The sequence below is a fragment of the Columba livia genome, chromosome W (assembly GCF_036013475.1).
Source record: "Columba livia isolate bColLiv1 breed racing homer chromosome W, bColLiv1.pat.W.v2, whole genome shotgun sequence".
Classification (NCBI taxonomy): domain Eukaryota; kingdom Metazoa; phylum Chordata; class Aves; order Columbiformes; family Columbidae; genus Columba; species Columba livia.
The window spans coordinates 20675546-20702248 of NC_088641.1; the positions used below are offsets into that span (position 1 = coordinate 20675546).

The following is a 26703-nucleotide window of genomic DNA, read 5'->3' on the forward strand; positions in this document are numbered from 1 at the left end:
ATACTCCTTTTCAAACTATAACTGAATTTAGGATTTGAAATGGCTGCAACTGTTTACAATTAGAGAAACAAGCAGCCCTGTTCTGAGGAAAACTGTTGGGACATGGCTAATAGAGAAGGGGCATGGCTCTATTGATCCGTTGTATCAGGAGAATTTTGTTCTAAGTTAGCATGAGTAGGCCTCAGTTAGCATGAGTCTGGTGCAGTATAAGTGGAAAAGTACTGAGCGGTCGCTCTCTGGTTAGCTGAGCGTCTAAGATAAACAAGCTGGGGAATTATCTCTAGCAGGGTGAGAAGGTTGCATTCCAGAGAAACCACAAGAAGGTTGAGCTCATTATGTATACTATCCAATTAATAGAAGACGAGTAGGCATAATTATTGTATACTATCCAATTAATAGAAGACGAGTAGGCATAATTATTGTATGCTATCCAATTAATAGATGACAAGTAGGCATAATTACTGTAAGTCTTATATAAACCAGCTTAGTGTCTCAATAAAGTTGAGGTATGCTTATCACTCATATTGGGTCGACCGCATTCCTTCCTCCGTCCGCTCGGGTTTGGAACTCTGATGGAATTTTTCTCTCGGCAATTGGCGCCCGAACCGACGATCCGAAGCGGCGGATAGAAGCAAAAGGCGCCGGGAGAGCAGCGACCGGCGGGCAAGAGCGACCGAACACTGTGCTGCGGTGTGTCGTCTCCGAAGCCTGAACCGACTGAAGTTCGCCAGTGCTGGGCTACAGGAAACAAGGGCTGCAAGAGGTCTCTTAATTTAGCAAGAGGTACCGTACTATAATGATGAATAACGGGGAAATAGATTAAAAATGATGAATAACGGAGAGATAGATAACAGAGAAACGGATTAAAAGTGATAGATAATAGAGAAACGGATTAAAAGTGATAGATAACAGAGAAACGGGTTAAAAGTGATAAATAACAGAGAAACGGATTAAAAGTGATGAATAACGGAGAAACGGGTTAAAATGATGAATAACAGAGAAATGGATTTAGAAGTAGCCCTAGATTTATTACAAAGCTTTTTAGAAAAGCGAGGTATGCTTATCACTCATATTGGGTCGACCGCATTCCTTCCTCCGTCCGCTCGGGTTTGGAACTCTGATGGAATTTTTCTCTCGGCAGAAAACCTGTAAGAGTTAATATTTTTTTCCTTAATAAGCGTAATATATTCTGGCATGTAGTTCACTCCTATATAATGCCGCATATAATGCCTGAATTGTTTTGCAAAAGAAAACCTCCCCAAAAAACAAGGAAGAGATGGGAAACCCACCTGTTTATTCAATCGTTCTTTCAAAGAGTTGTGAGATAAGCAGAAACATTAAAATAAGAAACAAGCAAGAATGTACTAAAATAAGATTAATTTCTGCTTCTAAATAGAGGAGGGCACTCAATAAGCTGAGGAGCCCAGAGGGGGCCCAAGACAGACATCATCAGAGCTGAACCCTGAGCAGGCCAGCATGCAATTAGACCCAGTCAACATGGGTTTATGAAAGGCAGGTCCTGTTTGACCAACCTGGCTATGGCTCAGGCCCTTACCTCCTCTGGAGCCTGGTCCAAACTGCTGCTGGTTTGGTGTGGACGGGTTTTGATAGATAAAGATTTGTTGCTGAATTAGTCAGGCTCAAAGGAATCTCAAGGCCTCTTAGAGAAGCTGAGAACAGAATCTGCTGTGAGAGAGAGGGGCGTTCCTCCATCACCGGGGTCCTGGCGTGGTGTGAATCATCGGACGTATCATCAGTGAGACTCCAGCGCATGGACAGCCCACGATACTCATTTAGCGAATCCATGCTTGGAGCGTGGATGCGTGATTAGAATATAGTTACGTATATAAGGAGACTTGTTTCTGTAATAAATGGCTTAGCGTGATTCACATCGAATCGACGTGTTTTGCTGAGTCCTTATGTCGTTCCTACAGTTTGGCTGGGGGGAGACTGAGTGCATCCACCACACCTGATCTCCTTCTATGACAAGGTGACCCACCTAGTAGATGAGGGAAAGGCTGTAGATAATTCATGTAACTAAAATCTGTTTATAGAAAGTGTTAAAAAATAATTGAAAAGAACAACAAAGATCGTGTTAATGAAAAGCCAGCATGAACAAATGGCTATTTTTACATCACCATCTGCAAGCCAAAGAAGTCAGGGTAGGGAGGTATGGAACAGGATTTCAGTCTGCACTGGGAGTATTCATTAAGGAACAACAGGGTCCAAAACAACTTTTATTAAATCGGTGAGAAACAGGGTTTTAGCACTCCAAAAGTGACTTGAATACAAGTTCGGATATCAGTTGAGGAAAATTATTAAGGGGCAGCAACTAATAATTCAGGAGGTCCACAGTGTGCATGCACATGGCTTCACCCAAAACAATTCCGGAGCTGCCCCTGAGTCCGGGAAGAGTGCACACTTGCCTGAACACGGTGTGGGATTATTTTAAAAGGATACACGTACTCGTATTGAGTACGGAAAGTGTACACTCACGATTCTGCAAGGGTAAATTTTGTTTGTGAACCTTAAGTACTGTGTGCAGTGTTTTCCAACTGAGGGGGACCTATGAACCTGAGTCACTTCTCCCCCCCGCTCATACCTGAGGGCAGGACGTGACACGAACCAAGGCTTTTAGTTCCTCTTGCTTTTTCCTTGTGCTGCACGCATTACTGTAGAAGGACAAGTGTGGTTGATTGTGCCCTTCACCTCGTGGTGCAGTCTGAAGAATCTCACTGTCATGCATCTCCTCAAGCTTTGGTGTGCCATCCCGCTGCTCATCACTGACTGGCCTGGTACCCCCCCCTTCCCATCTAGTTTAAAGCCCTGTCAATCAGCCTTGCTAGCCTCTTTTCCCCTTCTGTGAGAGGTGCATCCCATCAGATGTCAGAAGACCTGGTGAAGAACAGACCATCCCATGGTCAAAAAACCCAAAGTTCTGTCGGAGCCACGTGTTGATTATTTGAGCCTGCTTGTTCCATTCTGTATTCCTGTGTGCTACTGAAAGGATGGAGGAAAAAAAACCACCTGAGCAATTGATCAGCCACCCCAGGGCTTTGAAATACCTTTTGATTGCCTTAAGACTTATTTTTCCTACTTCTTCCTTGCCAAAATTAAGGACTAATAGCGGGTAATAGTCAGAGGACCTTACCAACTTGGGGAGTTATTGAGCCACATCTCTTACCCTGGCCCACAGGAAGGCAGCAGACCTCCCTGTGGGTTGGGTCAAGTCAACATACCAGGCTCTCTGTTTCCTTCAGGAGGAGGTCCCCTATGACAGCTACCCTACTTTTTGTCTTTACATGTGTGGTTTTAATGAGTTTGATGGGTTTCATGTGGGGTGTAGGTTGCCTAGAGGACCCCTCCTTCCCAGAAGGGTCTTTATGAGCAGCATCAGCTGTCTGCCCCTCCAATTTCAGGGTCTCATACCTGTTATGTATAGGCACCTGGGAAGGTGGGGCAGGCTGAAGGTGTAATGTTGCTAATTTATACTGTAAGTACTTATTTAAAGAAAACAGAAGTATATTGTTTTATGGCAACAGTAACTGGAATGTTAATGTATTACATCAATTTTGTTTTGAAGATCTGGAGTGCTCAACTTTGTATGCAATACAAGGCTCAAGCAGCTCAGCAGAATTAAGACAAATTCTTCAACGTGGCAAGTACAGTTCTCTTCTTTAAAGCACTATACAGATTTTGTGATCAGACGAATCTGGTTTTCTTTGCTCCCCTACTCAGCTTATATATGAGCCTGGCCTTGATTGTTTCCAGGGATAGAGCATCTGCCACCTCTCTGGGCAACCTGTTCCAGTATTTTACCACCCTCATTCTAAAAACTTTTTTCCTCATGTCTAGCCCTAATCTCCCCTCCTTCAGTTTAAAACCATTACCCTGTGTCCTGTCATAACATGCCCTTCTAAAAAGTCTGTCTCCATCCTTCTTATAGGCCTCTTTTAAGTACTGAAAGGCCCAAATAAGGTCTTCCTGGAGCTTTTTCTTCTCCAGGCTGAACAACCCCAACTCTCTCAGCCTTTCCTCATAGGAGAGGTGCTCCAGCCCTCTGATCATCTTGGTGACCCTTCTCTGGACTTTCTCCAACAGGTCCATGTCTTTCTTGTACTGAGGGCTCCAGAGCTGGATGCAGTACTCCAGGTGGGGTCTCACTTGAGTGGAGTAGAGAGGCAGAATCACCTCCCTCAACCTGCTGGCCATGCTCCTTTTGATGCAGCCTGAGATACGATTGGCCTTCTGGGCTGCAAGTGCACATTGCTAGCTCATGTCCAGCTTTTCCTTCACCAGTACCTCCAAGTCCTTCTCTGCAGGGCTGCTCTCAATCCCTTCATCCCCCAGCCTGTATTGATACTGAGGGTTGCCCCAACCCAGGTGCGGGACCTTTCAAGTGGCCTTGTTGAACCTCATGAGGTTCACATGGGCCCATTTCTCAAGCTTGTCCAGGTTCCTCTGGATGGCATCCCATCCCTCGGACATGTCAACCACACCACTCAGCTTGGTGTCATCTGCAGACTTGCTGAGGGCGCACTTGATCCCACTGTCTGTGTCATTGATGAAGGTATTAAACATATTCATCCAAATACGGATCCCTGAGGGAAAAAATGAAACTGACTACATGATATGTTGCCAAAGGGACAAAGGAAACAAGCTCAAACCGTTCTCTTCATTTTTAGTAATTGCAGATATTAACAAAATGAACAAGAGTTGATGCCATGAGTTCTGTGTTGCTTCAGATCGAAAGAGCATCCTATCCTCTGCTGATTGTGATAGGAGTATATGAGTGTAATCAGGGAGAGGAGATATGCATGTGGTGCTAGCAGCCTAAGCCATATTTTTAGTAAATATTTTCAGTAAATTTAGTAAATTTAGTAAATTTATAATACACTCGCAATCCTGCGAGGAGAAATACACATGCAAATGGGCACGGAATATTACACGTGCTTATGTGGAAGCACGGGAGGAAAATACACTCGCCATTCTGCGAGGGTTAATTTATACACGTGCTCGTATTGAGCACGGAAAGTACACGTGCAAATGTGCACGGAAAGGAGATACACTCACAATCCTGTGAGGGTTAATTTTACACGTGCTTGTATTAAGCATGGAAAGTACGTGTGCAAATGTGCACAGAAAGTTACACGTGCTTATGTGGAAGCACGGGAGAAAAATACACCCGCGATTATGCGAGGATTAATTTTACACGTGCTCATATTGAGCATGGAAAGTATGCGTGCATATGTGCACAGAAAGTAAATACACTCGCAATCCTGCGAGGAGAAATTTTACTCACACACGTGACAGCAAGGCAAGCAGAGTCTCCATCCTGGGGGGGGGGCTCTCAGCAGCAGCATCTCGCTCGTGCTCCAAGAGACCCGCGACAAGAGGCGGAGAGTCCTGTTTTATATTGGCTGATCAGATCTGACTGTAGGCATTCCAGAAGCTTCTCTGCACCCCTACCCTGGCTGTGGGGGTGCCCCTAAAGCCTCCAAACATCCCCCACACTGGCCCGGGAGCCCAGCGGCTCCCTGGCGCCTTGGCACTCCCTTCTCCTAATGGCCCTGGCCAGGGTGCTCTGGGGCCAAACAGAAGAAGCTGTTAGCCTCAAACAGCAGAGAGAGAGGGAGATGTGTCTCCTCCTTCCATAATGAAGGAGGGAGGGGAGAGAGGGGGGTTTGCATTCTGCCACATGGAGCCAGGCTCTTCTCGGTGACAACCAACGGTAGGACAAGGGGTAATGGGGTCAAACTGGAACACAAGAGGTTCCACTTAAATTTGAGAAGAAAATTCTTCTCAGTTAGGGTAACAGAACACTGGAACAGGCTGCCCAGGGGGGTTGTGAAGTCTCCTACTCTGGAGACATTCAAAACCCGCCCGGGCGCCTTCCTGTGTAGCCTCATCTAAGTGTTCCTGCTCCGGCAGGGGGATTGGACTAGATGATCTTTTGAGGTCCCTTCCAATCCCTAACATTCTGTGATTCTGTGATATTGCGCATCCACACCTCACCCAGCAGAGGGCTCCCCTTCTAAGCTAATAAAAATCAGGTTTTATATCTAGTTTGCAAGCCAAAGAAGTCAGGGTAGGGAGGTATGGAACAGAATTTTGGTCTGCACTGGGAGTATTCATTTGCAAAGAAGGTAAAAGCAACATGCAAATCCTCTCTTTAAGAAAACCCAACTTAATTCTAAGCACTTCGACTCAGAGAAAACCTTTTGCAACCTCCATGCAAACCTACGAGGTTAAAGAGTTTCTTGGGGTCTAAAACAAAGAAAAATGTGTCCCTCTTGAAAATAAGGATTATGTTGTGAAAGAGTGAAGATGAGCAGAAGAGGCTGAAATAACCACAAAAATATTTTGCAACTTGCTTTGGAAAGCCTAAATTGGAGAGGGGTTGTACAAAGAAAAATAAATGCGTCCAGTTAAGGACTGACATGTTCCCCATGATTTTTAACCCATGCGATCAAATGAAAGCTGTTGTTCCAGGGAAGAAGCTGGGGAGGCAGAAGATCTTTTTATGTCCTCTACAAAGACTCAGACGTGAGCGAGGAGCAGTTTGACCAGCTGCTTCCCTTCCTTGCATCTGCCACTGGACAGCTGCCCTACACTGGCCTGTTCCAGCATAGGGGAACATGCTGTGGACATTCTCTGATTTCCCTGTAGAAAATTCATGGGGAGCAGGATCACTGCTGAAGTTGACTACCTCGGAACTCAGGGGAGTACTGAGTGTATAAATGAGCATACCGACAAATACTAATCTGTTGTATATTTAAGTGTTGCATGTATACAGAGTTTCTACAGATCACACACACACAAATACCCAAAACAGTTTTTCTACCATCCTGCTCCTGCCAAAAAAGTTAGCCAGTCTTCTAATTAACCCATCCACATCTGAAATTATAATGGCACTATCTATCTATACATCTATCTGTATTTCCACATATGTACTGATAGAACTTAAAGCTACAATCACTCAGTTGTTTCAGAATGTTGATTATAAGATGCAATAAAGAAATAAAAATATCTCCCTGACTTGTACAAGATGTGATTAACCATGAGAAAAGGTCTTCTAGCTATGACTCACTAAGAAACAGGTGGAGATTTGTGAGGCTGAAAGGCTACTGGCTAGAAGGTGTAAGCCCTTCTTCCACACTGGCCAGCAAGAACTGGGAACTGGCTGCTATTCTGTCAAAAGGTCAGGTATATCCTTGGTTGTTTTCCTGCTATCATATTGGGAAGAAAAAAAAAAAAAAAAAAAAAAAGGAACTCTTGCATGTCTATTTTTGTTATTGTGCTCCAGAGGAATCCCTTGGTCATCATCTTGCCAAAAAAACGAACCCAAGTTACCTTTATTTGACTCTACCAGAAGGGAACACCTCCCTCTCTTTTTATTTTATCTTTTTAAAGGATATGTTTGTTTTCTTTTAATGTGGGCCGTGCCAAGACAAGAAAGGATGTCTCATTTAACTCCAAAATGGAGAATCCTTCCAAAAAAACAGTACCCTGTTGAGAACAGAATGAAGAGGAATGCATTCATTTTAAACTGACCTGATTTTTCTAACAGGCTTATGAGTCCCTGTTTTTGAGGGTAGTTCACATGAGTTGCCTGCAACATCAGAACAATCATTTTTCCTCCAGCTACAGAAGGCATCACACTCGCAGGGTCTTGTCCTGCTAGGGGACTTCAACCACCCCGACATCTGCTAGAAAAGTAGCACAGTGAGCTGTAGGCAATCCAAGAGACTCCTGGAGTGCATTGAGGATAACTTCCAAATCCAGGTAATAGGCAGCCCTACCAGGGGGGATGCAATACTGGACCTGACGGTGACCAATACAAGTGAGCTAATTGGTGACATCAGGATTGGAGGCAGATTGGGCTGCAGTGATCACATGTTCGTGGAGTTAGCAGTCCTGAGGGATGTCAGACAGGTAAAGAGTAAAGTCAGGACCCTGAATTTTAAGAAAGTCAACTTCAAACTCTTCCCCCTGGGAACTGCCCTCAGAGACAAGGGAGCAGAACAGAGGTGGCAGATTTTTTTGCTTTCCATCAAGCAAAAGGGGCAGAGTCTAGTTGGAGGCCTGTATCTAGTGGAGTGCCTCAAGGGTCAGTACTGGGACCAGTACTATTCAATATATTCATCAATTACTTGGATGAGGGAATAGAGTGCACTGTCGGCAAGTTTGCTGATGACACAAAACTGGGAGGAGTAACTACAACGCCAGAAGGCTGTGCTGCCATCCAGCGAGACCTAGACAGGCTGGAGAGTTGGGCGGGGAAAAATTTAATGAAATATAACAAGAGCAAGCGTAGAGTCTTGCATCTGGGCAGGAACAACCCCAGGTTCCAGTATAAGTTGGGGAGCGACCCGTTAGAGAGCAGTGTTGGAAAGGGACCTGGGGGTCCTGGTGGACAGCAGGATGGCCATGAGCCAGCACTGTGCCCTTGTGGCCAAGAAGGCCAATGGCATCCTGGGGTGTATTAAGGGGTGTGGTTAGTAGGTGGAGAGAGGTTCTCCTCCCCTTCTACTCTGCCCTGGTGAGACTGTATCTGGAATATTGTGTCCAGTTCTGGGCCCCTCAGTTCAAGAAGGACAGGGAACTGCTTGAGAGAATCCAGCGCAGAGCCACGAAGATGATTAAGGGAGTGGAGCACTGGAACAGGCTGCCCAGGGAGGTTGTGGGGTCTCCTTCTCTGGAGACATTCAAAACCCGCCCGGACGCCTTCCTGTGTAGCCTCATCTAAGTGTTCCTGCTCCGGCAGGGGGATTGGACTAGATGATCTTTTGAGGTCCCTTCCAATCCCTAACATTCTGTGATTCTGTGATATTGCGCATCCACACCTCACCCAGCAGAGGGCTCCCCTTCTAAGCTAATAAAAATCAGGTTTTATATCTAGTTTAATGAAGAGCAAAATGCTTTGTTAATCACCGCAGCTAGAAATGCTGTATTCTTGGTTTAGATTTTGACAGTAGTGTATGCTTTATGTTTCTCAGAACCTAATTGAAAGCATGTGGTAAAACTGAAATATGTAGAACATTATTCGATTTTTTTACGGATTAATGTGTATTTGTAAGTACGTGTAACACACATGCAAGCCTGTCAAACCTAATCAGTTCTCTTCCTGCTTCGTACATTTCTTTTTAGAAACAAATGACTTTATAGAGAGAACACTGTGAGTATGACTGCAAAAAGTTGTAGGCTGCTAACTTTCTGCAAATACAAATCTATAGATTCAATGGGCACCACTCAAAGTTTTGAAATTTAAATTTAAATAAAAGTTAAGATGGGGAAATTGTATGAAAATGCAGGTGTGTGCATATCAGCATCTTTTTTTACAAGAAACATGATTCCCTTCTGCAGGATGATTAGGAACTCATTTTTGCACAAGGCACTGGAATCCAAAAAAAAAAAAAAAAAAATGGACTTGAGAACAAAGTCTTATCTTTTATCTCTGTGTGAGTACCGGTGCTTTTAAAAATGATAAACAATTAAGTGAACCAGTTTTGATTTGTCTTATTTCCTTTGAGAATATGCTTCTGTATTGTAGCCCTATAAAGTAAAAAGTGTTATCAAACCCTTCTGTAATTTTAACAGTAAATAAGAGGCATATCGTTTACTGTCAGAAATTGGATTTTTCTTCTTCTCTTGTGTATTGTCATTAGTTCAGAAACGTCAGTTACCATCTCCATTTGAAGTAGGCCATACCTTTATGACTGTGCTGCTTTAGATTATGTATAGATCTGACAATTTTTCAAGTAGGCAAAGGCTAAGACCAGAAAAGCAAGGAACTGTTATAGGTGAAGGTAATCAATAAACTTTAAAACATCAAAAACGTACTGCAGATATTTGGGATTTCATTATGAGGTGCAAGTGGGATTGGTATTTTGTAGCATAGGGGGATTATGGTAGGTGAAGTGTTCGGGAGGTGAAATCTTCAGTGACGTTTAGACTGCCGTAAGGAGCACGAGCTGATCTCAAGGAACACAGCTACTAGAAGTTCTCAGTGTTTCCAACAAGTGGGAGGAAATCCCTTTCTTTCTCTGAATTAAATCTTGTGGCAGATCTTTAAGGACTCTTTCCATAAAGCACAAGAGCTCTCGATCCCCAGGTCTAATAAACTGGGCAAGGAGGGCAAGAGGCCGGCATGGCTGAGTCAAGACCTGCTGGTCAAACTAAAGGGCAAGAAGGAAATGTACAGGCAGTGGAAGCAGGGACAGGTATCCTGGGAAGAGTATAGGGACACTGCCTGGTTGTGCAGAGATGGGATCAGGAAGGCCAAGGTGCAACTGGAGCTGGACTTGCCAAGGGACAGAAAGAATAACAAGAAGGGCTTCTACAGGTATGTCAACCAGAAAAAGAAGGTCAAAGAAAGTGTACCCCCCTGATGAGCAAGACTGGTAAACTGGAAACAACAGATGAGGAGAAGGCTGAAGTACTCAACAACATCTTTGCCTCAGTCTTCACTGGCAAGCTCTCTTCCCACGCTTCTCGAGTGGAAAATGAACTGCAAGACAGGGACTGGGGGAGCAAAATTCCTCCCACTGTAAGTGAATATCAGGTTCATGACCACTTGAGGAACCTGAACATACATAAGTCTATGGGACCTGATGAGATGCAGCCCAGAGTCCTGAGGGAACTGGCTGATGTAGTTGCCAAGCCACTCTCCATGATATTTGAGAAGTCATGGCAGTCAGGTGAATTACCTGGTGACTGGAAAAAGGAAAACATCACACCCATTTTTAAAAAGGTTAGAAAGGAGGACCCCAGGAACTACCAACCTGTCACCCTCACCTCTGTGCCGGGGAAGATCATGGAACAGACCCTCCTAGAAGCTATGCTAAGGCACATGGAGGACAGGGAGGTGATTAGAGGCAGCCAGTATGGCTTCACCAAGTGCAAGACCTGCCTGACCAACCTAGTGGCCTCCTACGATGGTTTAACTACATCAGTGGACAAAGGAAAGGCTACGGATATCGTCTATCTGGACTTCTGTAAAGCCTTTGACACGGTCCCCTCAACATCGTTCTCTCTAAATTGGAGAGATATGGATTTTATGGGTGGACTGTTCAGTGGATGAGGAACTGGCTGGATGGTCGCACCCACAGAGTAGTAGTCAATGGCACAATGTCTGGATGGACACCGGTGACAAGTGCTGTCCCTCAGGGGTCCGTACTGGGACCAGTACTGTTTAATGTCTTAATCGGTGACATAGACAGTGGGTTCGCGTGCACCCTCAGCCCTGCGGAGAAGGACTTGGGGGTACTGGTGGATGAAAAGCTGGACATGAGCTGGCAATGTGCACTTGCAGCCCAGAAGACTGCATCAAAAGGTGTGTGGCCATCAGGTTGAGGGAGGAGATTCTGCCTCTCTACTCCACTCGGGTGAGACCCCACCTGGAGTACTGCATCCAGCTCTGGAGCCCTCAGTACAAGACAGACGTGGACCTGTTGGAGAAGGTCCAGAGGAGGGCCACCAAGATGATCAGAGGGCTGGAACACCTCCCCTATGAGGAAAGGCTGAGAGAGTTGGGGTTGTTCACCCTGGAGAAGAGAAGGCTCTAGGGAGACCTTATTTGGGCCTTTCAGTACTTAATAGGGGACTATAAGAAAGATGGGGACAGACCATTTAGCAGGGCCTGTTGCGACAGAACAAGGGGTAATGGTTTTAAACTGAAGGAGGGGAGATTCAGTCTAGACATGAGGAAGAAATTTCTTATTATGTGGGTGGTAAAATACTGGAACAGGTTGCCCAGAGAGGTGGCAGATTCCCTATCCCTGGAAACAATCAAGGCTAGGCTGGGCGGGGCTCTGAGCAAACTGATCTAGTCGAAGATGTCCCTGCTCATTGCAGGGGGTTGGACTACCCAAATTGTTCTGTGATTCTGTGGTCTGTTTCTCCTTTCATTTTGGATATATTTCCTTGTAGAATTATAGCTGGCAAAAAAGTTAACTTCTGTAGGCAAAGTGGAGCAGGTTCTTCAGTTGCTCTTCTGTTCCTTTAGCGAGTCTTATCCCTATCGAACACTCAGGCAAGGAAAATATATTTAACCTAACCTATTCTCTCTCTGTACAGTCCCTTTTCCCGCCTGCCTGCCCAGGAAATGAACAACCCTGACGTAATGGAAAACACCATGGATACAAACAGGTGTTTTTTCTACTACTTTCAGTTTATGCAAAATGGATAAAATTCCTCAAAGTTTCACGCTAAGGATCTTTAAGCATCAGCTCTATTTGTGATCCAGCATGAGTGTGTAGGAGGTGATGCTGTGCTTGCAAGCAGGCTATTTTGCTTGTACAGGGCTGCTCTGAGAGATACTGCTCTTTTCAAGGAAGATTTTGATTCTGGGTTGTTTTTTTTTTCTGCAGTTAGTTAGCTAGCCACTTCCTGTATTTTGCTGTTCATGGTGCTTTTCTCAACTTTAATACCGCACTCAGCAGCCAGTGACAGCCTCTTACAATGGTCTTCTCATTTACTTAGCTAAAATGAGAAAGTTAGCCCTGCATTGGCCACCTGTTAGCTGATAACAACTTTTACTTTTAATCTGGCTCCCCCTTCCCCACCTGAAAGGCAACAAAGCTGGTGAGGAGTCTGGAGCACAAGTCTTATAAGGAGTGGCTGAGGGAACTGAGGCTGTTTAGCCTGGAGAAAAGGAGGCTGAGGAGAGACCTTATCACTCTACAGTTACCTGAAAGGAGATTGTAGTATGGAGGGTGTCGGTCTCTTCTCCCAACTAGCAAGTGATAAGACGAGGGGAAATGGTCTCAAGTTGTGCCAGGGAAGGTTCAGATTGGATATTAAGAAACATTTATTCACAGAAAGGGTTGTGAAGCAGTGGAACAGGTTGCCCAGGGAAGTGGTTACCATGGAGTTACCATTCCTGGAGGTGTTTAAAAGGTGTATAGATGAGGCTCTTAGGGACATGGTTTAGTGTTAGATTTAGGTTATGGTTGGACTCAATGATCTTAAGGGTCTCTTCCGACCAAAATGATTCTATGAAATCTCATGCTCAGCAAATATTTGAACTTGCTCAAGTTAATCATGAAACTGAGATCTTTATCTGTGAGAGATATGCAAGCTACCGAGGGTGGTGGTTTTTGTTTTTTGGGGTTTTTTTTTGCTCATTTGTTTTGGTTGGCTGGTTGGTTCTTTTGTTTATTTTTTGTTTGTTTGGTTGGTTGGTTTGGGTTTTTGTACAGTACTAAAGTCAGGTTCACATTTTAATGATGAACCAGAATAAGACTAAATACCTTCTGCACAGCACAGAGCTTTAAGCAGTTAATAAGAGAGAGAAGACTTGGATTTTCTCACTGCAGGTTACTGCTTTTTTAGATATTTTTATGGAACGTTGGTTGGAAAGCATAGCAATCTATTTTTTCAGAAATTTTTTTTGCTTAGTCGCTTCAGAGAAACTTCCTACTCAAAGGAGTTTTGTTGTGTTTTTTGTTTTTGTTTTTTTTTTTTTAAATCAAGATTTTTATAAGAGGAAACCAATTAACTTTTCAGAATACTGGATTGTATTTTCAGGCTGTATTACAAGGGTGAGCATTTGCAATGCATAATTTACAAAGTGAGTGATTTTCTATTTCTGTGTTTTCTTTATCACCTCATGAAAGTATTTTAATATAACTGATTACCAGGTCTTTCATGGTCTTAAGATATGTGAATGAAAGTCAAGTACATCAGTACCTCTCTAGGCTATACAGGGAATGGGGAATTGCTCATCTGCCTCCTGTCTTTTCATGCCTGCAAGCTAGGCTAGTCTGGGCTGAGCACTAAACTGATTATACAACTGTGGGCAGTCCAGAATTCAGCCACCAGTGAAACCCTGGAGAAGTAATTTTTCCTGAAAGCCTTTATTCAATGGAATTAAAAAAAAAAAAAAAAAAAAAAAAAAAAAATCTTACTGATCCCATATGAGACCTAAATGCAGCAATGTAGTCTTTGTAGGAAATCTTTATAACCTAATTTATATCATTACCTTGGCAACTCAACTGTTTGGATAGCAGGTGGGCTAAACCTCCAAGTTCAGTGTTTGGACTTGTGTCTGGAATGATTTTAAGTATCCTATTTTATTTTGGAAATTGAAGGAATCTTTGGAGCATGTCTATCTAAACAGGGAGGGGAGAATCTACTTCAAAATTAATTTAAGCTTGTTAACATATAAAGCAAACTAGCATACATTTCTTGGTAGCTGTTGGTACTCCAGACGTTCTTATATGTTAATGCTTGTCTAAAGGGGGTAAGCTGATGAGGGGCACAGAGGGAGGGTAGATGTGAGTGAAATATTTGGGAAGGATAGAAATTGTGTTAATTTTTTTAATGAATATTTATGAGATAGAGCCTCACCGGGATTTCTTATGATGTAAACAGATAGTTGCTACAGCTACTCTTTAGTGTGGTTATTTTTGGTATCTGGTTTTCTGCCCCCATCAGGGGACAAAGGAAAGGCTACGGATATCGTCTATCTGGACTTCTGTAAAGCCTTTGACATGGTCCCCTCAACATCATTCTCTCTAAATTGGAGAGATATGGATTTTATGGGTGGACTGTTCAGTGGATGAGGAACTGGCTGGATGGTAGCACCCAGAGAGTAGTGGTCAATGGCACAATGTCTGGATGGACACCGGTGACAAGTGCTGTCCCTCAGGGGTCTGCACTGGGACCAGTACAATTAATAACTTAATCAGTGAGTGACACAGACAGTGGGATCGAGCGCACCCTCAGCAAGTCCGCGAATGACACCAAGCTGAGTGGTGCAGTTGACATGCCCAAGGGACAGGATGCCATCCAGAGGGACCTGGACAAGCTTGTGAAGTGGGCCCATGCGAACATTGTGAGGTTCAACGAGGCCAAGTGCAAGGTCCCGCACCTGAGTCGGGGCAACCCCTAGTATAGATACAGGCTGGGGGATGAAGGGATTGAAAGTATCCCTATAGAGAAGGACTTGGGGGTACTGGTGAAGGAAAAGCTGGACAGGAGCTGACAATATGCGCTTGCAGCCCAGAGGGCCAATCGAATCTTGGGTTGCATCAAAAGGAGCATGGCCAGCAGGTTGAGGGAGGAGATTCTGCCCCTCTACTCTGCTCTGGTGAGACCCCACCTGGAGTACTGCATCCAGCTCTGGAGCCCTCAATACAAGAAAGACATGGATCTGTTGGAAAGGGTCCAGAGGAAGGCAACCAAGATGATCAGAGGGCTGGAACACTTCTCCTATGAGGACAGGCTGAGAGAGTTGGGGTTGTTCAGCCTGGAGAAGAGAAGGCTCCAGGGAGACCTTATTTGGGCCTTTCAGTACTGTCGAGCTAGCAATACAACCACAATAGACGCTTGCTCACCCCCTCCCCCACCCCCCAACAGGGGAGAGAATCAAAAGAGAAGGGAGAAACTCGAATTGAGATAAACACGGTTTAATAAAATAACAAAATACTAATACACTACTAGTAAATATATATAACAGAAATAAAAGATACTCAAGGCAATTCCATCCGAACTCCGTCCACGACTGAGCAGCCAGTCCCAGCAAGCCACACCTGGTCCGAACAGCCAACCCCAGAGAGAGAAAAAGAGAGGAAAAAGGCAGAAAAGCCCAGAGGCCTCTGCAGGATGGCAAAAGGCCAAGCTAAATGTCCTGACGAAATTCACCCGCCTCGTTAGCATGAGCAAGAAATAGTGGAAGAAGGGAGAAGGGACCAGAAAGTGGAAAGCCCCACTCTTAAGTCCAAAAGCATGACACCAATGGGATGGAATACTCTAATTGATCAGTCCGGATATCAGTCAAGCTCTGCCCCCCTTCCTCACACCTGTGGGCAGAGCACTCAGAATGCCCTTGGCTCTCAGACCAGAGCAATTAAAAACGTTATCTCTGTGCTGGGGTGTTATCTGATTGTTCTCAAACGAAGTCCAAATAATGAGAATGCTAGCTATGAAAAAGAAAGGTTTCTAACTGAATGAAGAAAATTAACCCATTTTCAGTCAAATCAGCACATTCCAGCCCTAATTTCATATCATTTACCGCATGCTTAGGTCTTATGAATACATTCTAGTTAATTACTACTACTATCTATATACATATGTATATATATACATATACACATATATACAGAGGTGTAATTCATCATTCTCTTAGTCCATGGGCCATCCTTTTGAAATGTTCATTAAGTTCATTTAATCAATGACTTCAAGCTTCACTTATCACAGCAGTCTTCCAGGGCAAGAAAAAATGGTATATCTAGTGCATCTCATGCCCACGGTTTGTGGGTTAAAGACATCAACTTCAAAGAAGTTGTCAGGCACCACTTGAAGAAGCTAGCTCTGGTTTCATCACTACTGTCTTGATCTGAAAAACACTTACTGAACACTGCTAGTACGGCATATAGCATCATGTAGCAATAAACATCATGCAGTTCAATACTGAAAATTCTCACTTAAAATCTAATCTCCTTGAGGTACACATCGAACTTCTCCATCCTTCAGAACTACCCACCAAGTGCTGCCAAGTGCTTGGGCAAAAACAATCCCACGAACGGGCTTGCCTTTGCCTGAGGCAGGAGTAACCCAGACTGCCTTTCCTAACATATTTCTCATGTGCACTACAGGGACTTTATCTCCTTCTACAGTACGTAGAATTTCTGATTGGGCAGGCCCACCTCGATTGGTTGATCCTCTAGCATTGACCAACCAAGTGGCTTTTGCTAAATGCAAATCCCAGTTTTTAAAGGTTCCATCACCCATTGCCTTTATTTTTTAACAGACCATTGTACATTTCAGTTTTCCCAGAGGCTGGTGCATGATATGGGATGTAATATACCCACTCAATACCATGCTCTTTGGCCCAAGTGTCTATAAGACTGTTTTTGAAATGAATACCATTGTCTGACTCAATTCTTTCTGGCGTGCCGTGTCGCCAAAGGACTTGCTTTTCAAGGTCCAAGATAGTATTCCGGGCTGTAGCATGGGGTACAGCATAAGTTTCCAGCCATCCGATGGTTGCTTCCACCACTGTAAGCACATAGCACTAACCTTGATGTGTTTGTGGAAGTATAATATAATCAATCTGCCACGCCTCTCCATACTTTAACCATCGCCCCCCATACCGCACAGGCTTTAATCGTTTGGCTTGTTTGATTTTGGTGCGTGTTTCACATTCACGGATAACCTGTGAAATAGTGTCCATAGTTAAGCCCACCCCTCGATGGTGAGCCCATTTATATGTTGCATCTCTGCCTTGATGCCCTGAAGCATCATGGGCCCACCGAGCTAAGAAGTGTTCACCTTTATTTTGCCAGTCCAAGTCCACCTCAGCTACTTTAATCTTAGCAGCCTGATCCGCTTGCTGATTGTTTTGATGTTCCTCGACTTCTAGGCACATGAGCATCCACATGATGCACTTTTACAGGCAGGCTCTCTAACCGGGCAGCAATGTCTTGCCACAGTGTGGCAGCCCAAATGGGTTTGCGTCTGCACTGCCAGTTGCTCCACTTCCATTGCTGTAACCACCCCCACAAGGCATTTGCCACCATCCATGAGTCAGTATAGAGATAAAGTATAAAGTACTGGCCACTTCTCTCGCTCAGCAATGTCCAAAGCCAGCTGGATGGCTTTCACTTCTGCAAATAGCCTAGATTCACCTTGTCCTTCAGTGGCTTCTGTGACTCGTTGTGTGGGACTCCACACAGCAGCTTTCCACCTTCGATGTTTACCTACAAGACGGCAGGATCCATCTGTGAACAGTGCATACTGCTTTTCAGTCTCTGAAAGTTTACTGTACGGTGGTGCTTCTTCAGGACGTTACTTCCTCCTCATCTGGCGACATCCCGTCTTTGCTTTCTGTCCAATCTGTAATCACTTCTGAGATCCTTGGGCGATTGGGACTCCCTATTCGAGCTAGTTGTGTGATCAGTGCAATCCGTTTACTCCACATAGCATTGGTTGCATGATGGATATAGGGAACCTTCCCTTTGAACATCCAGCCCAGCACCAGCAGTCGAGGTGCCAGGAGAAGCTGTGTTTCAGTACCAAACACTTCCGTAGCAGCTCGGACCCCTTCATATGCTTCTAGTATCTATTTTTCAGTTGGAGTATAGTTGGCCTCGGATCCTTTGTATCCTCATATTTATGAGATAGAGCCCCACCGGGATTTCTTATCATGTAAACAGATAGTTGCTACAGCTACTCTTTACTGTGGTTATTTTTGGTATCTGGTTTTCTTCCCCCATAGATTATAGTGAGTATAAAGCTTTTGGATTGCTTTACATAGCATTCTGCTCTGCAATTAACAGTCTAGTCTGTATGTCTTTCTTCCAAGAGGTTTGAAAAAGTTACAGTCAGTGATGTGGGGAAGTTAAGAAGGAATATTTCTAAATGGTAGGAGAATACCAATGGCGTAATGTCAAGTGAGGAAGAAGATGGTGACAAGGACTCTTGCTTTTAAAAACAATTAGCTTGAAAAATATCTCAATGAGAACAGGGTAGAGAAACAGTGTGAAAAGGCAGACTAAATCTTGTTGTATCCTGACAGAATGGCTTTTTATGTTCAGCAAAATCTTTCTTCTATGGTTAAGGAAAGTCTGTTGTATGTAAGATTAGAATATTTGATTTTTGGATTTCAAAATGAGTTAATCCAAATCGATTGGAATTGTATTTTATTAAAATTGATAAGGGGGAAAAGGCATCTCTGCAGTAAGCACATTTTATATAATAATATCAAGTATATCAGACCTGTGCATCCATAAAAATTATAGAAATCCATGCAGTTTAAAAACATAATCCATATTTCATTATGTGAAGATATATGTCTCTCTGTGTGTATGTATGTGTATAATGTGCATGTAATAAATATGCATACACACACACGGAGTCATGCTCTCTTTCCCTTCTGCATCTTTAATATGTACAGTAGGTCCACAAGCCTTTACATCTTTTTGAATGGTAAACTTCAGGTATCTGTGTAGGAGAATGAAACAAAGTGACTGATCTACCTCTAAAGGGAGCTGCCCTGTGAGTGTGCATGTGTTGTGTGCGCCTGTGTGTAAGAGGTATGTGCTGCAGCATATCAGCCTTTTGTCATCCTGCCATGATTGGACTGTACCATGCTGCAAAGTCAGGAAAACAAACTGGGAGCACAGGCAAGGAGAGCTCACTCAGTCCTTTTCTTTGTAATACCAGGTTTATATTGCAGTTCTGCTAAATGTAGATTCTTTCAGACACTAAAAATGCTTTAAGATTAATGTAGAAGAAAATGATGAAACAGGAATGGTCTAGTGACATTCTTTTAACATGATTGGCTGAGGATTATGATGTAACAGGTTACAGTGCAGCCCCTTATAGGTTTTTAAATGAATTCCAATACACCATTGCAAAGAGTATGTATCTGAGCTTACTCAGTGAAACTCAATGTACAATACTGTTTGGAATATGGAAGAATTGGATATAGAATGTCCTAAGACAGATATAAATTGTGGCACAGACTTGATGTTTTACATAGAAATGGATCCACCAGGTAAAACTGCAGTCTTAAGAAGACTTAATTCATTTTGGTCTTTACGATAGCTGCTGAAAAAATTCTTAGTGCATATGTCATTGATACAAATAGTTTTTATTTTTTCCTTTTTTCCATAAATTAGAATTGTGTTTGAGTGCATGGGTATAGTAATTAGAATAGTAACCCATAGAAATATCTGTCTGTTTACTTAATTGAATTTTTACTGACTTGACCTGTTTCTGGTTTGATTTTATTCTGTCAAGACTAGTTCTAGCTCTGCTATTTATATAATTTAAAATGTGCATTTTTTTAATTATTATTTTTGCTATTTTTGTTCCGTACTGTGACTAAAGGAAATGCTGTAATAACACTTTTATTTCCTGAAACAGTGATTACAAATCATTGTTTTGGATTGTTTGAGGAAAAACATATTTTAAAATCTAGCAATATTAAATGAATACATGATATTGCATCAGTTTTTCATATCATATAAAAAAATTATACTTTCTTGATATTCATTGCAACTTTAAAAACATTGTCTTTTGTAGCTGGTCATAATATACAGACAGGGGTGTTCATAAGGAATGTTGTATTTACTGGAGAACTAAAAGAGCTGGGTTGATTTTTTTAATCCTGATTCCAGTTCCCCCTTGCTACTAAGTCAGGAGTGCTGCAGTATCTTTTCTGGCACCCACTGGTATATGTATGCAGCTTTGACATTGATAAAAGGGAAATATGGTTTTTAATCAGTCCTGGAACACAATTTATTCTGTAGAATACAATGATTAACACAAGGGATATTTGGGTCACAGACGGGTTTCTTGAAGTGTTTTTTGGCAAATCATAGCTGAGGATCACAAAAACCAAATTCTTCTTAAAATAAACAATACTTCTGTGGATTTGCATCTTTTGTTACTCAGCTTCTAGGTGAGGAAGCAGCAATGTTCCTCTAAGATCACTACAGAGGATAAAAAAAAAATACACGCTTTATTATTTATATTCACCTGTAGATAGTGGAAGAAGGTAAAAGCAAACTTCCGATTTTTTTTTTCTCAAATGCTTTCTTCACGGGGGAGATGAGTATGGTGCTATATTTTGCTTTAAATATATTATTGCAAGACTAACATTTTTTGAAACAGTACATCTTTCTTGTTTAATTTTACTGTTTTCAGTAAAATATCTTGATTCCTCCATTGTCTTTTAAAGACTGCTAGTGATGGAAAAATCTATTTTGTATCTATTTTTTTCCTCATTCATGTAATAATGTGTAATTTCAAGGATATATGGTTAGGTTTTCAATGATTTATAATCAACTTCTTCCCCCTTCATCTGCAGCACTGCCTCCTAAGCCACCAAAACCTAATACTCTAAGTAACAACAGCATGAATAACAACATGTCATTACAAGATGCTGAATGGTATTGGGTAGATATCTCAAGGTAAATCAGCTCAAGACATGTATTTCTTATGTTTTTGCTGTTATCCTGTGTGTATGTATTCTTCTTAAGTATAGAAAAATTATAGTTCTAAGAGCTATTTTTAGGATATTTTCCAACACAAACATATTGCAGTTGATTTTATTCCAAACACGAATAAAAAGTTGCTGGCAGTCAATTAGAATGTAATATGTAAAATGGTTTGGTGATTGCTCTGTTATTTTAAGACAGCCATATGAAATGCTTGCATGAAAGAACAACACCAAGAAATAAGTATTTTCTTCTTGTCTTTCATTCAGAACCTCAACTTTAGACACAATAGTTAACACGCCAGACTAACAAGTGCCATATATTAGCAACATTTTTAACGCAGGCTTGTATGAACAAGCAGAAAGACCTTTTCATGAATATAACTTTTTTTCCAGCAGTGAGAGGACATAGGATATACCATTTTTATATCCCAATTGTTCTCTAGTAATGTTAAATAAGCTATGTATTTATTAATACGGAGATCAAGAAGGTTTATAAAAAGCAGTTATTTTAAAAAAGAATAATTTAGAGCACAGTGAGAGGGTAAACGAGTGAGAAGTAGCTGAAATGACTAGTTACTTCTGCTTTCATTTTAGAGAAGAAGTAAATGAGAAACTTCGAGACTGTTGTAGGAAAATAGGAAATTAGGATTTTAGGCCTATATCAGTGTTATAAGCTGTGCTGCTAAAGCTGAAAGTCTCAGCTTGTCCCCTGTACAGTCCTTACCCAGAATCACGAGCGTGGTTACCTTATGCTTGCTTTGTACCCTTAGTTAAGACATTGATAAATACTATTCTTAGGGTTGCTGATTTCTATGCTAGACTGGTGAACTATGGATAACAAATGAGACAGGTGGAACTTCAAAAGAAGCTAGCCCTGCGACTGATGACCTGTCGTTCTGTACTTGCCAAGAAAGAAGAAGTGGAACCTGCAGACCACTGGAACGGAAGGAACCTGAGGATATCGACAGTGATAGATATCGACAGTGATAGACAGTGATAGATTTTGTTTAGTTGCATAATACCTGTTAGAACCCTATATAATGACTAGTTATACTGCTGTATGATTGTCACTCTCTGAGGAGGTGACCCAACGCTGCTGTTCCTGTGAATCTTCTACAATAAATACTGCTCAGAGTAACCCACAAGAGTTCGAGTCTCTATCCAGCGCCTACCTATGACCTTTTTTTCAGTTGGCACCCCACAGATGGGACTCTGCAGCATAAACTGAAACAACGGGACCTGGCCAGGGACAGGTGAGTTCGAGTCTCTCCTGTTCTCCCGATTTGTTTCTTTTCTTTATATTTTTATTAGAGTTCAAGTCTCTAAATATATTTACAAGGATGGGGGCTGGACCCTCAGTTCCTAAAAATACTCCTTTGGCTGAAATGATTTCAAATTGGGGGAGATTGTCAGGAACCGCAGGGTTGCACATAAAAAGATTAATTGCCCTCTGCCAAGATGATTGGCCTTTTATAAGCAGAGTGGCTGGGGCTTCCCTTGATGATCGGTGGCCGATTTATGGCTCATTTGAAGAAACTAAATTGCAGTCTCTCCGTAAAATCCTGGAGGACCGCCAGCCCCAACAAATGGACTATTTGTATTTGTGGTTTGACTATGCTGATATACGAAAACGAAAACTACTCCAGAAGAGCATGAATAAACACCAACTACTTGCTTATCTGGATGATGAAATAAGTGACAATTCTAAGCTCAAAACTGATTCACCTGCAGGTATTTTCCCTATGACTTTATCCTATGTGGCTAATCCCAGAGCTGGTCGTAGTAATGCTGGCATCCAGCCACCGCTTCTCAGGGTAACTACACATTACCCCTGGAAACCAGGTGATCTTTTACTCTGGCGTGATAAAATGCCGCGACTCCGTGATGACGCGGAGCGATGCTCTAAAATAATTCGAACTATTGCCCGAGATTACTCTCCCAGCTGGAACGATATGCAAACACTTTTGTCCGAATTATTTACACATGAGGAGAAACAAAAGATCCTGGCTAAAGATAAAGAATTGGCTGAACAGACACAGGGACGTAATCCCTGGCCAGAACAAGATCCAAATTGGAATTTACATGAGGAGGACCAAAAAGCTACCTATTTAGTTGCAATTGATAATCTGATTGAAGCAATTCGAAAGTGTGATGAAAAAGTGACTAATTGGTCAAAAGTTACAGAGTGCCAACAGGCTCCTGTAGCAGAAGAAAGCCAACCTTTGTTTGCCTTCACTTGGGAAGGTCGCCAATTGACTTGGACTCGGCTCCCTCAAGGCTTTACTGCTTCCCCTACCTTGTTTTCGCAAATTCTCAAATATGATCTCCAAGATATTGAATTGCCAAACAAATCTGCACTGATTCAATATGTTGATGATTTGCTTGTTGCTAGCCGAACTCGGGAGGCCTGTGCAATTGATACAGAGCACCTTTGCATTCGACTATATCATAAGGGTCATCGTGCTTCATTAGCTAAGTTACAATTCTGTGAACCAGAGGTAAAATATTTGGGCTTTGTTTTAGCAGGAGGAGTTCGAAAGATTGATCCTGACAGAATCAACGCTATTCTTCAAATTACACCACCTGTTACTAAAAAACAAATGAGAGCTTTCCTTGGCCAAGCTGGGTTCTGTCGACCATGGATTTTAGGGTTTAGCGAACTAGCTAGACCACTTATTGAAACTACAAAGGACAAAGCTCCAGAGCCAATTGTCTGGACGCCAGAATTGTCCGATGCCTTTGCATCTTTGAAGCAAGCCTTAGTCACAGCCCCAGCTTTAGGCCTGCCAAATTACTCTAAACCTTTCACTTTGTATGCTACCGAGAAGGGTGGCATTGCAAAGGGGGTCCTAGTACAACCTCATGGACCCTATGAAAGACCTGTGGGTTATTATTCAGTTGCTCTTGACCCAGTTATCAAAGGGTCGCCACATTGCCTTAGATCAGTAGCAGCAGCTGTGGAATTAGTGGAAAAAGTTCGCCCAGTTGTTCTGGGTCACAAATTGATTGTTGCCGTGCCTCATGAAGTTGAACTTTTACTAACCCGATATGCTACCAAGTCTCTCTCACCGCAGCGCACACATCGATACGAAGCCATCCTGTTACTGACCGATAATATCTCTTTAAAACGGTCAAAACCCTTAAACCCATCTACTCTTCTACCTGAGGTGCACCTTTCCAATGACCCACACGACTGTGTGCAATTTGTCACCACTTATTCTAAAACCAGAGAAGATTTGCAAGATGTTCCTCTCGCCCACCCTGACCTTAACCTGTTCACAGACGGATCAAGTTACTATCTGCATGGTAAGCGTTTTACTGGTTTTGCTGTTGCCACTGAAAATCACGTACTTTTTGCTGAACCTCTCTCTCCAGCGCTTGGAGCACAAGCCGCAGAACTAATTGCCTTGACTCGTGCTGCAACTTTTGCTAAAGGTCTCCGAGTTAATATCTATACAGACTCTAAGTACGCTTTTGGCATTTGTCATTCTGTTGGCGCACTTTGGAAGGAACGCGTTTTTTTGACCTCCGCCGGTCGTACTATTGCTCATGGACAATTAATTCATGATTTGCTGCTCGCTATCCAGGAACCACGAGAAATTGCTGTTATTTACATTCCTGCTCATACTAAACGCCTTGATTCTTTCGCTCATGGCAACGCCTTGGCCGACTGCGCGGCGAGAGCGGCAGCAGTCCACGATGCATCTCCTGCTACAACTGTGGTTGCTACCCTTCTTCCTTTTCCTGTTGGTCCTGCCCTTTATGATGAACTGGATGAAGAAGAGCTCAACAAATGGAAACGCTGGGAAGCAACGCAACAGGACGGCATCTGGAAACTAGGTGATAAACCCTTATTGCCTATGAGGTATGTCCTTCCTCTAACTCGCTGGATTCACGATCGTACTCATGGGGGGCCTGAAACTGTAGCTTCTAAAATCCAACAGTTGTGGGCAGCGCCTGGAGTTTACAGTGCTGCAAAACGCCTGACTGACTCTTGTACTCTTTGCAAGAAATATGGGGTCACAAAGGTCACAACAGTCCCTGGCAAGCGGCCGCCTGCTTACTTTCCTTTCCAGAAACTGCAAATTGATTTCGCAGAACTCCCCCCTTCTATGGGATATAAGTACATTCTTGTTATTGTTGATCAACTTTCGCACTGGGTGGAAGCCTTTCCTACTCGCAAGAACGATTCGAAAATTGTGGTTAAGACCCTGCTTCGTGATATCATTCCGAGGTAGGGTATCCCTGAAATTATTGATTCTGATAGGGGACCGCACTTTACTGCTGCTGTTCTAATGCAAGTTTATGTTGCTCTTGATATACAGGCTGCCTTTCACACGCCCTACCATCCACAATCTTCTGGTCAGGTAGAGCGGATGAATCGCACTATTAAAGATCGTTTGGCAAAAGTCACTGCAGACACAGGTCTCAAATGGCCTGAAGCATTACCGCTTGTTTTATGGGATCTTCGTACAACTCCTCATGCTACTACTAAACTCAGCCCTGCTGAAGTTTTGTTCGGGCGAGTTTTGGCAGTTCCATTTACCTTTATGTCTGCCAAAACTGCCCTCCTGGAAGGGGACGAGGCAGTAACGCAGTACTTGCTCTATCTGCAAAACAGTTTTACTCGGATCAGAAATTATATGCACTGGTATCAAGGAGTGACACCAGAAATTCAAGAATTGCGTAACCTATCTCAGATTGTTTTACAGAATCGAATGGCTTTAGACATCCTGTTAGCTTTGCAAGGAGGTGTCTGTACCATGCTAAACTCCAGTTGCTGTATGTATATCGATCAGAGTAAGCAATTGATAACTGAAGTGGATAAAATCTGGAAAGTTAGTCATGTCATGCAGCAAATTCAACGAGATGACACTAACTGGGGTGTCGCAGACCTGTGGCAATGGATGACTTCCTGGTTTCCTGATCTCGGAACGTTAGTGAAGAAGATTTTGATGATTGTCATTGTCATTGTAATTGTCTTTGTGATAATTTTTGTTTTGATTCAATGTATGTCAATGTTTTGTAATTGTTGCTGTAATCTCTTGAATCAACAGAAGCTTTATTATCGTTATCAGTAAATTGGGAAATTTTAAAGAGAAAATGGGGGACTGTTGTAGGAAAATAGGAAATTAGGATTTTAGGCCTATATCAGTGTTATAAGCTGTGCTGCTAAAGCTGAAAGTCTCAGCTTGTCCCCTGTACAGTCCTTACCCAGAATCACGAGCGTGGTTACCTTATGCTTGCTTTGTACGTGCAGACACAAGTTCCGCGGCCAGTAGGCCAGTGGACACTTTGCTTGCATCAAGTTGCGTCCCCGTCTCTTCATCGCGGCATGTACCCTTAGTTAAGACATTGATAAATACTATTCTTAGGGTTGCTGATTTCTATGCTAGACTGGTGAACTATGGATAACAAATGAGACAGGTGGAACTTCAAAAGAAGCTAGCCCTGCGACTGATGACCTGTCGTTCTGTACTTGCCAAGAAAGAAGAAGTGGAACCTGCAGACCACTGGAACGGAAGGAACCTGAGGATATCGACAGTGATAGATATCGACAGTGATAGACAGTGATAGATTTTGTTTAGTTGCATAATACCTGTTAGAACCCTATATAATGACTAGTTATACTGCTGTATGATTGTCACTCTCTGAGGAGGTGACCCAACGCTGCTGTTCCTGTGAATCTTCTACAATAAATACTGCTCAGAGTAACCCACAAGAGTTCGAGTCTCTACCCAGCGCCTACC

General features: G+C 42.9%; 1 protein-coding gene and 1 pseudogene across 1 annotated transcript; both read left to right on the forward strand.

Moving 5' to 3' along the window:
• Positions 1-521: 521 nt before the first annotated feature.
• Positions 522-26668, forward strand: LOC135577185 (uncharacterized). The gene is made up of 2 exons (XM_065045029.1): positions 522-783; positions 22144-26668. The coding sequence occupies exon 2, from the start codon at positions 22294-22296 to the stop codon at positions 25189-25191; it is 2898 nt and encodes a 965-aa protein (XP_064901101.1). The 5' UTR covers positions 522-783; positions 22144-22293; the 3' UTR covers positions 25192-26668.
• Positions 17173-26703, forward strand: part of LOC135577012 (phosphatidylinositol 3-kinase regulatory subunit alpha-like) — an 80038-nt pseudogene continuing 70507 nt past the window's right edge.

Excerpts from the sequence above, each read along its gene's own strand:
- LOC135577185 (XM_065045029.1), top strand. The coding sequence starts at position 22,294 with ATGGGGGCTGGACCCTCAGTTCCTAAAAATACTCCTTTGGCTGAAATG.